Here is a 16267-nt window from a genome sequence, read left to right as displayed (position 1 = left end):
CAGTAAATTTATTTGTGTCATATGCATGACTATTATAAAAAAATGTGATTTTATTTGTATATATATATGACTAATGGACAAAGTATTTTTCTTCAGATATGATTTAAACAATCAATTCAAATATCATAACATGCATCTCAAAATATGCCTTGAAGCATTATTCTTCCAAAAAAGCATAGGTAATAAATATATGTGCATCCAGAAGTTCTGGAGCTTGTTTGTCTGTATAAGCAAATTTTTAGAGTTTTATCTCTTGCCTAAACACAACTAACCCAAAAAAGGACAAATTAACCAAAAAAAAAAGGGGGGGGAATGTCTTTCTCTGGACACTATGCATGAAAACAGATTTTAAAATTGCAAAATCTTACTAAGCATACTATTGCAACTGCTCTTACAGCATTCTCTACTGTATTTTTAAAAACTCTGTTAACTAGACGTCACTTTAGGAAATTATGTGTATAGCCATCTTTCTCAGTCCACCTCTGTATATGCATGTCTTTTTGACAACTAAATACCTATGTATGGTTAAAAGCTTGAGCATTTAACAGTCAGGATATAAAACTGTAACATACAGGATACAAAACAAAGAGATTCTTTCATCTTAGTTTTTACATATAATAATTTCCTTTATTAAGCCTAGAATTATGTATAATTTCTGATTTGCTTGCACGAAGTCATATTTAAAATTCTAACTTACCATATCAACATCAATATCATATTTGCTAATAATATCTTTTATACATTTGTAACCCACTTCTTGCAATTCTGGTACAGAAGAACTAAGGGCTTTGTACAGATGCTGGAAAATATCATGCCTTTTATCCTGCATGTAATGACAAGCAGCAAGCAGGCGTAGCATTGCCTTGCGAATTGGTATAAGACTACTGAGGTTTTTGTAGCATGGGAGTTTTTGCAAGGTAACATCATCATACTCACAAAGTGTAACAAGCTCATCAAAAAACTGCTTATGATCTACGTTAGACAAATCTACAAGAGAAATAGTAACTATTTTATTACGATACCAAATTGAGCTAAAAGTGAAAACTTAATACTCTAAGCAAGAAAAATGAAAGTTTAGCTTAAAATACATAAAAATTTTCCAAATATAATTAAGGCAAGATTTGAAAAGTATACTACAGTCAAAAGTCGTTAATTCGGACACCCATAATCTGGAATGATCTATAATCCGCACCTCAAAGCTAAAAACTTTCTGCGCATGCGCCGCGTTGGCACATGCGCACAAGCGTTTTACGCGTGCGCATAAGACCTTGACTACTGCGCATATGCGTGTGCGCAAGTGCAGAATACGTTTTCGCCTGCGTGTTTAATGTATAACGGACGGTGTAAGCTAAAATTATCTAATTATCTATTTCAGTTAATGTTAATGATTGCGTTGTTCCTTAATCTTCGAATTGGATCCCGCTTATTATTTTTTGCAGACTGTTAAGAGCAATTTTATAAAAGTAAACTTGAAATTTCGATTATGTCAAATACAATTTCCGATGCTGGAACTTCCAAAGAATCTACAAAACGAAAGTATGTTTCGATGTCCAACAAATAAAAAGTGGAATTGCTCCAAAAAATGGATAAAGACATGAAGAATGTGACAGAGAGGTTAGTGAAAACGAAAAAATTTCGATTGACAAGTTAGTCGGTATTCTCGGCACAGCAATTAACGGGACTTGAACAGCGGAACTTTGTAACTGAACAAGAAATTATGTCTGTTTATAGAATTAAGGAGAAAGTATTATAATATAAAACGAAGCAACTTAAACAACTTACATTGAAAGAAATGTTTAATAAAGTAAACAAATAAATATTAAGCTTTTTTTTTTTTTTGTAAATTTTGATACCCTTTAGATCATAATTGTTCTTTATTTCATAAATTACGGTTTCATATTTTTAATTTTAGAATTTCTGTATGCCATCTTACAAGATTTAAACTGATGATCTGTAATCCGGAAAAATCGATAATCCGGAATCGCCAAAGTCCCGACGAGTCCGGATTAACGACTTTTGACTGTATTTGAAATAATTACACATAAAAACATCAATCCTTCCAATGTATTTTTAATAATATCTAAAAAAATAATGTTTTCAATAGCTTACCATATGAAAACAAACGTGGTTCTAATGTAATGCAAAAGGTATTTCCTTCAAGCAAACCAATCTGACAAAGCACAGGTTGATGACGAAGAACGTGCTTTCTCAGAGGAACATAATCAGCAAGCAATTCTTTGTGTGGCTCGATAATTTGAGTAATAGTTTTATTTCCCACTTCTGCTATCACTTTAAGAGAATGCATAGCCTACAGAAATTACAAAAATTAAGCAAATAAGATAAAATTTAAAATACTAAGCTTTCAGCACAACATTAAAATCAATGGAGTTCCTTTAACACGCTGACTGCCCAACACAAGATAACTCGTATTAGCACTCTTTTTCAGGATACATATTAGCCCTCTTTTCCAATACGAGTTATCTCGTAGTTTGATGACTTGCTACTTTTGCGCTGCTACGAGTTAGTTTGTAGTTTGTAAGTGTAAATATGAATAGATGGCTTCTTGGAAGAAAATAAACAATCAAGTTTGGCTTACACGAATAGAAATTTTATTGAAAATGAACCAAAAATATACATTCAATGTTTATTCATTAGTTAAAAAAAAAAGAAGAAGAATATAATAAATGATAAATTTTAAAATAATCTTCAAAAGAAAGAACTGGCTTCTCAATAATATAATATGATTAAATCGATTTGGCTTCTAGGACCAGAATCCGAAAAGTGCCATGGCAGTCAATGTGTTAAAATATATTAATTTATTTTCAAACATAGATTCAGATTGCCTTCTATATTAAAAAAAAAAGATGCTAAATTTTTTTTTAACCTCTAAAACACTTTTCAATCAACCCTCTATTATTACGATTAGAAATCAAGAAGACTCTACAAGAAGAATTTGCATGTCCTAAAACTTTCAATACAAATATCGGGTTTTAACGAAAGTTTCACACCACTGCAAATATTGTTTGCCCAAACAGTTCGCATTGTCGTGTTTAATCAAATTTTGTTGATTTATTTTTGGCATTTGATAGAAAAAGACTTGCTTTAGAACACAGTGTTGTGAAATTTGTAAAAAAATATTATCCATTAAGTACAAGGTGTCTGAAATGAGAACTATCACGCTACAGATTAGAACCATCGTTTACTTCCAGGGAACTATCATGCTACCAGATTAGAAACATCATTTACTTCCAGGGAATATCACGCTACCAGATTAGAACCTTAATTTACTTCCAGTTGTGTTACAAAAAATCAGCTACAAAATGTCACCAAAGCATGTGTACAGCTTTAGGTACTAATGTTGTATCATATGACACTGTGAAGGTTTGGAACCAGAGTTCAAAAACAAGGACTATGACATTTAAGAAGCAGAGCGCCCTGGTCGGCTTACTGATGTTAATGAGGCCTGCTTGTGAGAACTTGTGGAAGAATATCAGTATGCAACCACCCGAAGCTTGCTAAGGAGTTAGATGTTAGTGCCATTAGCCCTGTTACGCACTGTGTAAACGCAACATACAAGTTGAACCGCTGGATGCCACATGAGCTGAGTCAAGCAGATAAAGACAGATGTGTTCTGGCCTGCACTAATCTGCTCAAATATCAATGCAAGGACAAAATTCTGGACAGGATCATCACTTGTGATGAAAAGTGGATTTACTTCAACAACACAATTCAAAAAGGGGGTTGGTCTGCGTCTGGTCGCAAAGTGCAGTTTGACTAACAAAAAGATCATGCTTTGTATCTGGTGAGACTGCTGTGGTTTTAACCACAAAAAATAACTGGAAAAAGGTTAAACCCTAGATAGTAAGGTGTACGACAAGATGCTAGTCCGTGGAGTGCTATCAAGGAAAAACATCGAATCGAGTTCCGGTGTAAAAAGGTAATGTTCCATCAAGATAACACATGACCATCAAGATAACCATGTGTCTATGTTCACAGTCTGGGTTCTATATGGACTCAAACAGGATCTTTCATCACACCTACTATATATCCCGACATCGCTCCTTTGGACTTCTACCTTTATTCACAACTGCAGCCACGTCTTGCTGCTGCTATCTTCCATTCTGCACAGGACATCCGAAATGAGGTTGATCTGTTTTTGCACTTGCGGCCATCAAGCTTCTGCCCCGAAGGCTTTGAAAACCTATCAAAATGCTGGCAGAAAATCATAGATTTGGGTGGTGATATCTACCACACTAAAGACACTGCTTTCATGCTTTTTTTCCCCTAACTTTATTAAGAACGTTTTTTGGCAGAAAACTGTCGTTACAACCAGATATTTTGCTATGCACTAAGTACAGTTCATAGAAATCCATCAGTATGTTAAAATAAGCAAGAAAGAAAACATATATATATATATGTGGGAAGGGAGCATTCAAATACAACCCGGATTGCAGGATTTTTATAATTGCAGGATAATTGCCGGATTACAGGATATTTCAACAGTCATAAGCTACCCACAATGCAGCAGTTTAGTCTTGGCAGTTAAGGTTGGCATCTCTGAGTGCAAAGTGCTTAGCACAAACAGCTTTGGGAGAACACAGTTGATGTATCAATACTATGTGGTGATGGCGATAAGGAGCGCACCTTGCGCCCTCTGATAAGTGTGGCAACCCTAGAGGAGAAGTTTCTTACGAGTAGCGAGCAGAGCGAAACAGGCAGGCTGTCGGGGAGTATGCGCGATGTTCCTAAATAAAGCTTAATTTTTATTGTGCACTATGTCTTGTTAATATTTATATTAATGCAGTAAGAACATAATCTGTGATATGGAATTCGAGGATTGGTGGTAAAACATAACCGGAAATCTCCATAACTACAAAAGATTTTCTTCTTCTCAAAAAGACTTAGATCATTTATTAATTCCAGTTCATGACAAGACACCGTTTTCCATTTGTCTATAAAGTCTGGTCAAAATCCACAAGTTTCAGAACACACATCCCCAATTAAAAACTTACAAATAATTCTTTACTGCAATGCATATTTCATACACTCATGTCTTAGAGGCACTATAATGACTAGCAAAATCAAGTTCTCAGTGTATAGTTACATAACATGTTTTGGTTATTAACGCCTTCGAGCCGGGTAGCGAAAACGCACGCTTATCGCGGAGGCTGGCAGTGTCTTCCGCGAGCGTCTCTCCAGGGCCGGGGGCTTTTTTGCTACTAAGCCTAAATCCATGAAATTTCCGAAGTATCAACGCATTGTTTAATAATGCTCTATAGAGTATTTAAACGGCTTATGATTTATAAATATTTTTATATATATACTTTAATTACCTTATTTCTTGTTTAAATGCATATTTTACACATTTTATTTTAATTACTCACCATTTTATGACTTTTAACATTATACATCTGAAAACTAAATATATTACTTAAAATTCTCTTTTCGTATGAAAAATTTGAAAACAGGGATCTACACACAGTCTTACGTTACATTCCTTGAACTCGTAATAACTCATTTGCCGTTTTGGAGGATATTTCCGGAAATGTGAACAAACAAAGCATCGTCGTCTCATTTTCTTATCAGTCTCTTCTGAACAAAGTTTTGGAAAATGTCTTTCAGTTAAGCTTTCAGAGTCAATATCAGAATTTCAGAATCAATATCTGAAATATTTTGCATCATTTCTGCTATTTCATGCTCTGTTAAACATTTTCGACGCTTCGACATTGCAACAGTAAAAACAAAGAATTCACGTCTAACAAGATCTGATTATTTTCTAAAAACTGAACTGTAAATCGAAATACTCAACGCTTTAGCGCATATAAAACTTCTACTTACAATAAACAACTACCACGTGCGAATAAAGTGCGATTTAAAGAGACGTTATAAATCGCGCCATTCGGAAACATTTAGTTCCCCATTTGTTTATATAATCAAAAACACGTGTATGGGAGTCATGCTTCTCTCATTTCGAGTAGAAGGTCTAATGTACATGTATCTGAAACCATATGGACATACAGTGCCATCTTGTGGCAGAAATTATAGTTTGAAAAATGTTCCAGGACGCTGGCACAAATACGTGACAGTAGGTAGTAAGCGGGAAAATGCTCTGTCACGCCTGCGTGTCGGCCGGTAGGTGAGTGTGTTCGTTGCTGGCACATAGACGTGACAGTCGGCGCGAAGGGGTTAAGGTCAATAGCTGTACAACATGAAGCCTCAAACAAAAACATCACACAGTCCAGGTCATATTTGAATGCCCCAATTCATTTTGCTTTACGTGCAACCTCCCCAGTTAAAAAGAATATACATTCTGAAAATGCCTTACAGTTTGCTAATTGGAATTTTTGCTCTACAGTAAACATAAAAAAATTTTAATATTTAGGCAAAAAAAACCTCCCATTCATATAAAAATAAATGCTGAATCTTTTTTTATTCTTTAACAATCCAATCATTTTAACAATAGCACAAACAAAATTCGTTTTAAAATTTAATATTGCTAAATTCAATTTCATGAAAATGAAAATAGTCCTTTGAAATATTTGTATATATCAAATATATACAGCGTATACAAATATGCATAGTATATTCAATACATACAGAATAAGTGTTTATATCAAATATATAGTGTGAAGTTAAAAAAACTGAAACAATGATATTCATTTTATTGAAATTAATAAAAAAATAAACATAGATGAACAAGCAACTAATTGCCTCAAGACAGAGTATTTAAAACAGGCAGACAATACATAATTTATATCTCTTCCATTTTGAAAAGATCCTGTTTTAATTCTAATGCAATACAATGCCATCTGTATCAAATTACATGTAGTACAGGAACTTATAAACATGCAAAAGCTGAATGCATAAAAAATGTTTTCATATAATTACTTTTTTTATGAAATGAAACATCATACAATGATCATACCTGTTCTCTCACACAGTTATTAGGCTGTGTTAACTGCCTTACTAATTCTTGCACAACTTCCTTTATTGCTTTACCTTGAGCTTCAACTAAGCTCGCTTCCTCACTTTTGCAAGGTTTGCAGTAAGTAGTAAGCATTTTTCCAAATTCTCCCTTCAAAATGCATAAAATATTATAAATTTTAAATACAGAAAGATAAAAGAAGGGTTACAGGTGCACCAAAATAAGATTTCAAGTGCCTATCAAAATGTTGAAGGGTTATATGGATTAACAAAATCTATTTTGAATAGAACAATTCTGTTAAGAAATTGGTTAGTATTTGTGCAGTTATCTTCATTGAAAAGGCTTGCTAAAGATACCCTCAGCTACAGAACTCTGATATCTGCTGCATTTTAAAGACTCATTTTCAGTTGGAATCAATGGACGTATTTTCAGGAACTTTTATACATGATGAATCTGAACAAGTAGGCAAAACTTTTTGGGCTGATAGAAGGCAGCTATCCAAGCAATATTTATTATAGAATGTATGGTTGCAATGCAAGCTGTGAGAAGTTAAAGAGCAGTTTTCAACATTTAAAGAATTAACCCAAGAGTGAGAGGAGATACTTCAAAAAGCATTTTATTAACAGGAAAGTAATTGATATACATGCTCAAAGAAATTGCTTAAAAGAACTTCTGCCAGCTGTAATACAGGTTTCAAACCTGAACAACAGGGACTGATGCACATTTGCAAAGACACCAGGCATTTCCCGAGTATCACCAGCAATAATGGCAACCCTGACAATTAAATCCATATTCATGACAATGAGGCATCTGCAGATTAGACTTTTCATATGACCTCAAAGAAAAAAGTCCAAACACGAGAGGTCGGGTGATCTTGGCTAAAAGACCACCTCGACCAATCCATCGCCCTAGAAATTTCGTGGTTTGTATAACCAGCCATCATCTTGGCAATCCATGATAGAAAATGCCATTGGGTGCGAAGAGCGACCTTTTCTTTATACTTTGTACAATTCCACCTAGCGGCTCACCATTTACATTCCGACCATACATTATATGATAAATATAGTTCCTTCTATTACCCCTTAAAGATTTGTCCATTTGTTTAGATTCCACAATCAGAAATCTAGCCTGTGAGCAAGAGATCTTCATTTCAGTAGTACCCAATTCTGCTTCATGATTCTGGTAGCATGAAGAAAGCAATTTAATACAGCATGACAAAACATTTATAGAGGATAGCATTACATTTAACCTTAATTACATGCTGTAACCCTTTAGTTTATGCATGATATATCCATAGTACCAACTTAAATTTTTCTGCAGCCATGAAAATGAGGAAGAGATTAGTTGTACATAGGCTAAATTTGAATGCACATGGCATTAATGATGCTAATTTTTTTTTTAACTATAAGTTTGTTTTATATCTGTTTTATACATATTCTGAGCATAATACCTTTTCATGACTTGCATTTTGTATCAGTTCATTTCACTACAGTACATGATACAATGCAGCAGCAATGTCAAAAAGATGCCTTATAGCACTAACTTTATTACATGAGAAACAAAAACAGATTATTATGACATTTTTTTAATTATAAACAGTGAATTAAATGTATCTGTAAAATAATCATCTAAAGATTTTAAAACTCCCTTTTTAATATGTCAGTATCTGATAATTAATAAATCATAATATTCACATTTTATGAACCATTTTCTATCACATATAACTGTGACTGTATTAAAAGTGAAGAGAACAAATTAGACGATTTTGGTAAGTGGTAATAAAAAATCGTTCGCTGCAAAAGAAGTAATTGCAATTGTACTATGTTTTTAAAAGTCAAAATTATCGTCTGTAGCTTGAAAGTTTTGTTTTTTATTCAAAATGGCGAATTTAACAAAGCAGTGGTTCGAAGGCTACATTTACACTCTTTCCGAAGAGAAATATGCATACTCCATTATCCAAAAACTATGTGAGAGTCCTGATTTTGTGACATCTAAAGCGTCAATATGTAATATCATCAAAAAGAAAGGAAAAAACATCAAATTGGAGCCTCAAGTGGGACAAAAATTCCAAACAAGTATCCAAGGAAAAAGACATCTTGGACTATAGCAAAGGTACGTTGTTTAATGTTAAAAGAAAATTTCCCTAGTCAAAGGACAGTTGCAAAATCATTAAAATGCTCGGTGTCCACTGTAAACAAAATGATAAACGTTGATTTAAATCTTAAGAAAGTGAAAAAACGCAATGTGCATCGTCTTCTTCCAAAGCATATTGCTCAACGCAGGACACGCTGCAGAATTCTATATGAGAAACACTTATCCAAAGAAAAATGGAAACCAATTGTCACAATATATCATATATGGAATGTAGATTTGAGGGCTTCTAGACACATAAATAAAGAGTTGCAGTTAAATATTAGAGATCATGAGGATTTATCTTTTGCTTTATTTACACTATGTTTTATTCTTGACAAACATAATCTTAATATGTATGTAACTGTAGCAGTCATGATCGTAACTGTAAGGTGGGTATGCACCGTAACTGTAAGGTAGGTTTGTAACAGTCACGATCTTCATACCCACCTTAATGATACATTTGTCCTTTTGACATTTTGTGACAATATAATTGATGAATGAGAGGGTACAGCCAACACGTTTTCAGGACAGAAAGCAACAGCAGAAATGTGATGTGTCTAAGACAAAACCTGGATTCAAAGTGATTTAAGTTTGGGCTTTTTGATTTCAATAATAAAATAATCCCATAAATAAAAAATTTGAATCCAAATTGCTTATTTGCTAAAGTATCTATGCAAGCAGATGACACAGATTCTTACACAAAGACGTGTGGAGGTTTAATGGTGGGGCAAAAGGCAAATTTATAAAAATAAACTTTATAAACCATATCCAGCATGACGAATAGCAAACTGCTGCATCTCACTGCAATATTTCATAGAACACAATGCAAAAATAAATTGTAACTCAATTCTACAAAGCGAAAACTTTGCATGTTCTTTCCATAACAACACCATAGACGTAAATCAATAATAACTTAACACTAATAAAGTTAGGCAATCTAAGTGAAGATAAACCAAAGCCTAATCCATAATGTCATTGTGGATATGTCATATTTACTCTCTGCTTCTCTTTCTTTAACTATCCTGTAACTGTTACTCCAAATGTATTTCAATGTTCTATATGGTAACAATGTCGTTCTTCAAGAAAAGTTACTTTACTGTATCTATGCTGGCTAAAAAATTCCAATATTAAATTCTGCCATGACTGCGACTATGCTTTTAGAAATTATCGCCAATACATTAACTTTTTATTTTGCCTTAATTAAATTTTTAACGAGCTATATTTTAAAAATCAAAATTAACATACATGGTTAATGATAAATGTCAGTTAATATAAAGTATAAATCACTCATGGTAAAAAAATTAAAATTAAAATTTCAGTTTTGAGTAAAATAAATACAGCATTAGTCTCAACATTTCTTTCATTTTATTAGTTAAATATACAAAATTATACAATATACACAACATTTTACATTCTAAGCTTTATTTCCAAGTTACATACTATCTATTTTGGTCGATTATCATCCTTGACTTAACGCGGAATTTCACTTTTCCTCAAAAATGTTTTTGGTTTGCCAACAAAATATGGTTCTAAATGCATTTTTACGCCATTTCTTAAAATATTTTTATTACAAAGAATTTTTTAATGAAAATGGCAGAGAATCATATAGGGAGGTAACTAGAAACTACTGAGGATGAGGTAAAACATTAGAATCAAATGTTGTTAATTTGTTTTTTATAGTTAAAGACATACGACCTAACATATTTGTAGGCAACCAATGCTTCACGTTTTTAATTTGCCTAATTGGAAGTCATATTTTGTTACCATTTTTTTTTTTTAACCTTGTGAAAACAGTCCATGATAAATGACACTCTTCCAGTTCCATTAAACTAACATTAAAACTTTCTTCTAATGAAGGTCAGACTTTGCTAATTTTAAAGGCTTATTATGATTGGGAGCATTTATGGTTAATACTGATAGAGAATCAAGAGTTTCATCCTCAATAACAAATTTCTACAAAAATGGTTCTCTCTCATTTTGTCAAAGAAGTAAACTGCACATGGTAACACAGTTAAAGGAGGATGCACTCTTACCAGCTGAAGCAAAACCTATATGAAGGGTGACTGATGTAGCTTAGCTTTATGAGCTCGCTGAACTACATTGAAGGTGACCTTTATGAGACTGTATACTTCTGTTCTGAGAATGTTTAAACATCCACTCATTCAAAACACTATGTTTTCATGAACGATGGCCTTGATGTATATCTAAGTGGGTGGGCAATTACTGTAGTCATTAACTTCCAGATCAAAACCAAATGAGAATAGACTGAACATTTTTAGGCATCATTTCCATGAACAGTGCAAATCTAGTTCGCAGAATAATTAAGAGTGTTGACTTTTTTAAAACAATACACATGATAGTCCATACTTAAAGAATATAAAAGACTGTATATAATTCTTCAATATGAATGACAGAAATTCTACAACAGCTGGATGTTGACTAAAAATAATAACACTATTTAAAAGATATACAGTCAAAAGTCGTTAATCCGGACTCGTCGGGACTTCGGCGATTCCGGATTATCGATTTTTCCGGATTATAGATCATCAGTTTAAATCTCGTAAGATGGCATGCAGAAATTCTAAAATTAAAAATATGAAACCGTAATTTATGAAATAAAGAACAATTATGATATAAAGGGTATCAAAATTTGCAAAAAGAAAAAGCTTAATATTTATTTGTTTACTTTATTAAACATTTCTTTCAATGTAAGTTGCTTCAGTTTTGCTTCGTTTCATGTGATAATACTTTCTCTTTAATTCTATTAAACAGACATAATTTCTTGTTCAGTAACAAAGTTCTGCCGTTCAAGTCCTATAATTGCTGTGTCAAGAACACCGACTAATTTGTCATACGAAATTTTTTTGTTTTCAATAACCTCTGTCACGTTTCTTCGCTATCGGAAGCGAATTATAATGACGAGGAACTTGTTTTAAATCATATCAAAGACGGAGCATATCGAGATGAAATACTACATTTGGTAAGGAATTATAAGCCAAATAAAATAAAAACATCTGCGCTGAAGATAAGGATAGTGCTGACAAATCAACTTCCAATTCATTACGCGCCCGCCCCGAGCAGCGTGAAATTGATAAACAGATTTCGGATTTCAAAACATACTTTCGCTTTAGATCCTTTACATATTAACAAATATATATCGGAAATTCTATTTGATATAATCGAAAGTTTAAGCTTACCTTTATAAAATTGCTCTTACAGTCTGCAAAAAATAATAAGCCGGATGCAATTCGAAAATTAAGGAACAACGCAATCATCAACATTAACTGAAATAGATAATTAGATAATTTTAGCTTATACGCCCATTATACATAAAATGCGCACGCTAAAACGTATTCTGCACTTGCGCACAGTCATATGCGCAGTCGTAAAAGGTCTTACGCGCACGCGTGAACGCCTCTGCGCATGTGTCAATGCGGCGCATGCGCAGAAAGTTTTTAGTTTTGATGTCCGGATTATAGATCATTCCGAATTATGGGTGTCCGAATTAACGACTTTTGACTGTAGTTGAAAGTTTATACAGATAGGCCACATACAACAGCTGCTTGTAAATCATGAAAGAACTTTCCTAATACAGTCAAAAGTCATTAATCCAGACTCATCGGGACTTCGGCGATTCCGGATTATAGATCATCAGTTTAAATCTGGTAGGATGGCATGCAGAAATTACAAAATTAAAAATATGAAACCGTAATTTATGAAATAAAGAACAATTATGATCTAAAGGGTATCAAAATTTACAAAAAGAAAATTCTTAATATTTATTTGTTTACTTTATTAAACATTTCTTTCAATGTAAGTTGTTTCGTTTTATGTGATAATACTTTCTCTTTAATTCTATTAAACAGACATAATTTCTTGTTTAGTTACAAAGTTCCGCTGTTCAAGTCCTATAATTGCTGTGTCGAGAATACCGACTAATTTGTCAATCGAAATTTTTTCGTTTTCAATAACTTCTGTGTCACTTTGTAATGACGAGGAACTTGATTTAAATCATATCAAAGACGGAGTACATCGAGATGAAATACTACATTTAGTAAGGAATTATAAGCCAAATAAAATAAAAACATCTGCCCTGAAGATAAGGATAGTGCTGACAGATCAACTTCCAATTCATTGTGCGCTTCCCCACCCCCTGCCGTAGAGCAGCATGAAATTGATAAACAGATTTCGGATTTCAAAACATACTTTCGCTTTGCAGATCCTTTACATATTAGTAAATATATATCGGAAATTCTATTTGACATAATCGAAAATTCAAGCTTACTTTTATAAAATTACTCTAACAGTCTGCAAAAAATAATAAGGCGGATTCAATTTGAAGATTAAGGAACAACGCAATCTGCAACATTAACTGAATTAGATAATTTTAGCTTAGCTTATACCGTCCGTTATAAATTAAACGCGCTTGCGTAAACATATTATGTGCTTGCACACACGCATATTCGCAGCCGTAAAGGTTTTACGCGCATGCGTGAACGCCTATGCATATGCGTCAATGTGACGTATGCGCAGAAAGTTTGTAGCTTTGAGGTCCGGATTATAGATCATTCCGGATTATGGGTGTCCGAATTAACAACTTTTGACTGTATTCGCCATCCAAGTAAATCAAACCTAATAAAGCCATGGAAGTAAATCACAAAAAATTAATTTGTCTGTAAAAAATAATTGGCTTGATCAAACTTAATACTACATAATATTTCTACATACTTTGCTAAGTCAACAGCACCACTAGAAACTTCTCCAGTGAGATCCATCATAACAAAGAGCAAAGCTTTCAAGAAAACATAGAGATGGGCATAAACCCATTTGGGGTGGCATTTCTCAAAAAGTGTTTTGATTGCAATGCACCTACAAAAAATAATATTTAATAACACATTGCTATAATAACATTAAACATTATAGTTTAACAATAAAAATAAGAGCTTTAATTTTTAAGAAAATATAAAGTTCCCTCTCCCACAACATTTAATTTAAATATAAGAATACTCATATCATAAGCAATAAATTAACATGAAAATAATATGCAGTAAGAATGTTGTTATATAAATTCAAATGTTGTTGAATTTCTCAAAAAGTGTTTTGATTGCAATGCACCTACAAAAAATAATATTTAATAACACATTGCTATAATAACATTAAACATTATAGTTTAACAATAAAAATAAGGAAATTATGAGATAAAATTCAAATGTTGTTGAATTTATTTTTAATATCTTTCCATAAGAATTTTATCATATAAACTAAATCTTTTCAGACAAAAGAGGTGCAGAGATATAGGAAATATAGCAACGATTTTAGCATTAAATTTTTAAGTTAAAAATATCATTTGCCAACTTAATTTCTTAATTAGTGATACCTTGATAAGGAAGGAACAATGAAATAGAATACCTAAAAACAATACTTATTAGCAAATAAAAACAGTTATTAAAAATACAGGAGTTTATATCGCAAGAAACTGTTTTCTTGAATTTTCCTCATAGCCATGTTTCAAGTATTAAGATATACATAATTTTTATTATCTCAGTGGCAATAAATCCTTACTCAAATGCACAAAAACAAATCAATTAGGAAAATATTAAAAGTAGTAGAAACTTACCCTCCTAATTTAGCATACCATGCTCGATCGTAGCAAAGAGCACACATTTTTTCAGACAAATATTCTAACAAAGGCAAAGAACATGCCTGCAAAGAATAAAAATTTCAGCATTTTCATAATCTTATTAGATAGAATATTATTCTTAAGTACTATTAATTATTACATGTTAAATTACATAATATATGAATGAAACAATAGCATTTTCTAAACACATAAAAATGAACATTTTAGACTGAGATATGAACATCATGCTTTTTCAAAGCATGCCCAATTACAGTTGTTATGTGCTTTGGTATCTACTTTAATTATTTGTGAAAGCAGCGGTTCTAAATGTTAAAAGACAAATTTCAATGCATTGGCCAAATTCAGTAAATACTGTACTAGAAAAGGGTAAAGATACTCTTTGCAACTGTTTCTTGATTTCAAAGAATAAAAAGTCAAAAAGTGAGGTCCAAGCTGCAAGCTTGATGAGTAATTTCTTTGATATTTGAGGCAGGGAAGATGACATTGTACATGCTCCAGTACTGTTTGGAACACTGTCATAGAGGATAATTAATTAACTACCCAGCCAGTATAGTGGTTAGTGACGCTGACTGCCCATATGCTTGGAATTGAATCCAACTGATCTGCATACAGGCCTGGATTTGAATAATGGAGAATGCATGGAAATTTGTAAGTGAATAGAGTCTGTGTGGTAAAGGGAACCTCAAAATACACAGCGACTCAAAAGTCATCTCAACAGGTTGATGATAAAAAGAAGGGAAGATACTTGAACCACCTCACAAAAGTATTCTCCCTCAAAACTTGGACATCACTATATACCTGTGTGGCCAATGGTGATATTTTGCTGTCTAGTCCACTTTTTTCTGTAGATGGACAATTATTTGGATTCCCTTCTTGAACTTTTCACATGGCCAGTACTAAACAGTTTTGTACTATTAAGCAATTACAGAACAATACCTCACTAGCAGTAAAATTTTAGCATGGCTAATTCAGTTGATTATGACAATCCTTTGTTATATATACACTAAACAAGAAACAAAAATTACATCAAGATAACACAGGATTAAAAATATAAAATGGACACTATATGCAAAATCTTTCTTTAAATAATGTTGGGTGTAAAATTATGAAAATCATTTATTAAGTACGGTCATTTGTTTGCCATCTTATAATTGTGGCAAATAATTCTGCAATTATAAGATGGCAAATGAATAGCGGGACAGTAATTTCTGAATAATCCACAACCCCATGAAAAGTAATCTACTCGTTCACAACTTTTCGAATTGCCCTTCCAAAAAGGGCTAAACTATCTTTCAGTGTATAACAGTTAAGGTATTTGAGGTAATGATCTGTTCAGAAACAATAATAAAAAGCATTCTGCAAAAAAGGAAATTATATGAGATAAAATCAAAGTCTATGCAGCCAATATTTACATTTTTTCAGTCATTAAGATATTATAATAATGCTTAAATATAATGCATGTAAATAAATCCATATGCACTCAGATATGTATGCGACATGCAAATGCATTAGCACAACTGTTATAGCATCAAAAATGCAGCAAAGCCATTACAATTCTTAGCATTGAT

General features: G+C 32.7%; 1 protein-coding gene across 1 annotated transcript in view; it reads right to left on the bottom strand.

The window, feature by feature from the left end:
* Positions 1-16267, bottom strand: part of LOC118193460 (transformation/transcription domain-associated protein-like) — a 215737-nt gene that overhangs the window by 117137 nt on the left and 82333 nt on the right. Inside the window, 6 exon segments of the mRNA XM_035364554.2 lie at positions 698-987; positions 2110-2308; positions 6926-7041; positions 7044-7075; positions 13787-13927; positions 14676-14761. Of these exon segments, the coding sequence (XP_035220445.2) occupies positions 698-987; positions 2110-2308; positions 6926-7041; positions 7044-7075; positions 13787-13927; positions 14676-14761 (864 nt within the window).

Source organism: Stegodyphus dumicola, chromosome 4, assembly GCF_044657685.1.
Source record: "Stegodyphus dumicola isolate Sdum_Otavi_A_Nest chromosome 4, ASM4465768v1".
NCBI lineage: Eukaryota > Metazoa > Arthropoda > Arachnida > Araneae > Eresidae > Stegodyphus > Stegodyphus dumicola.
Note: the sequence above shows the minus strand (reverse complement) of the source record. Positions and strands in the feature narration are given on the sequence as shown.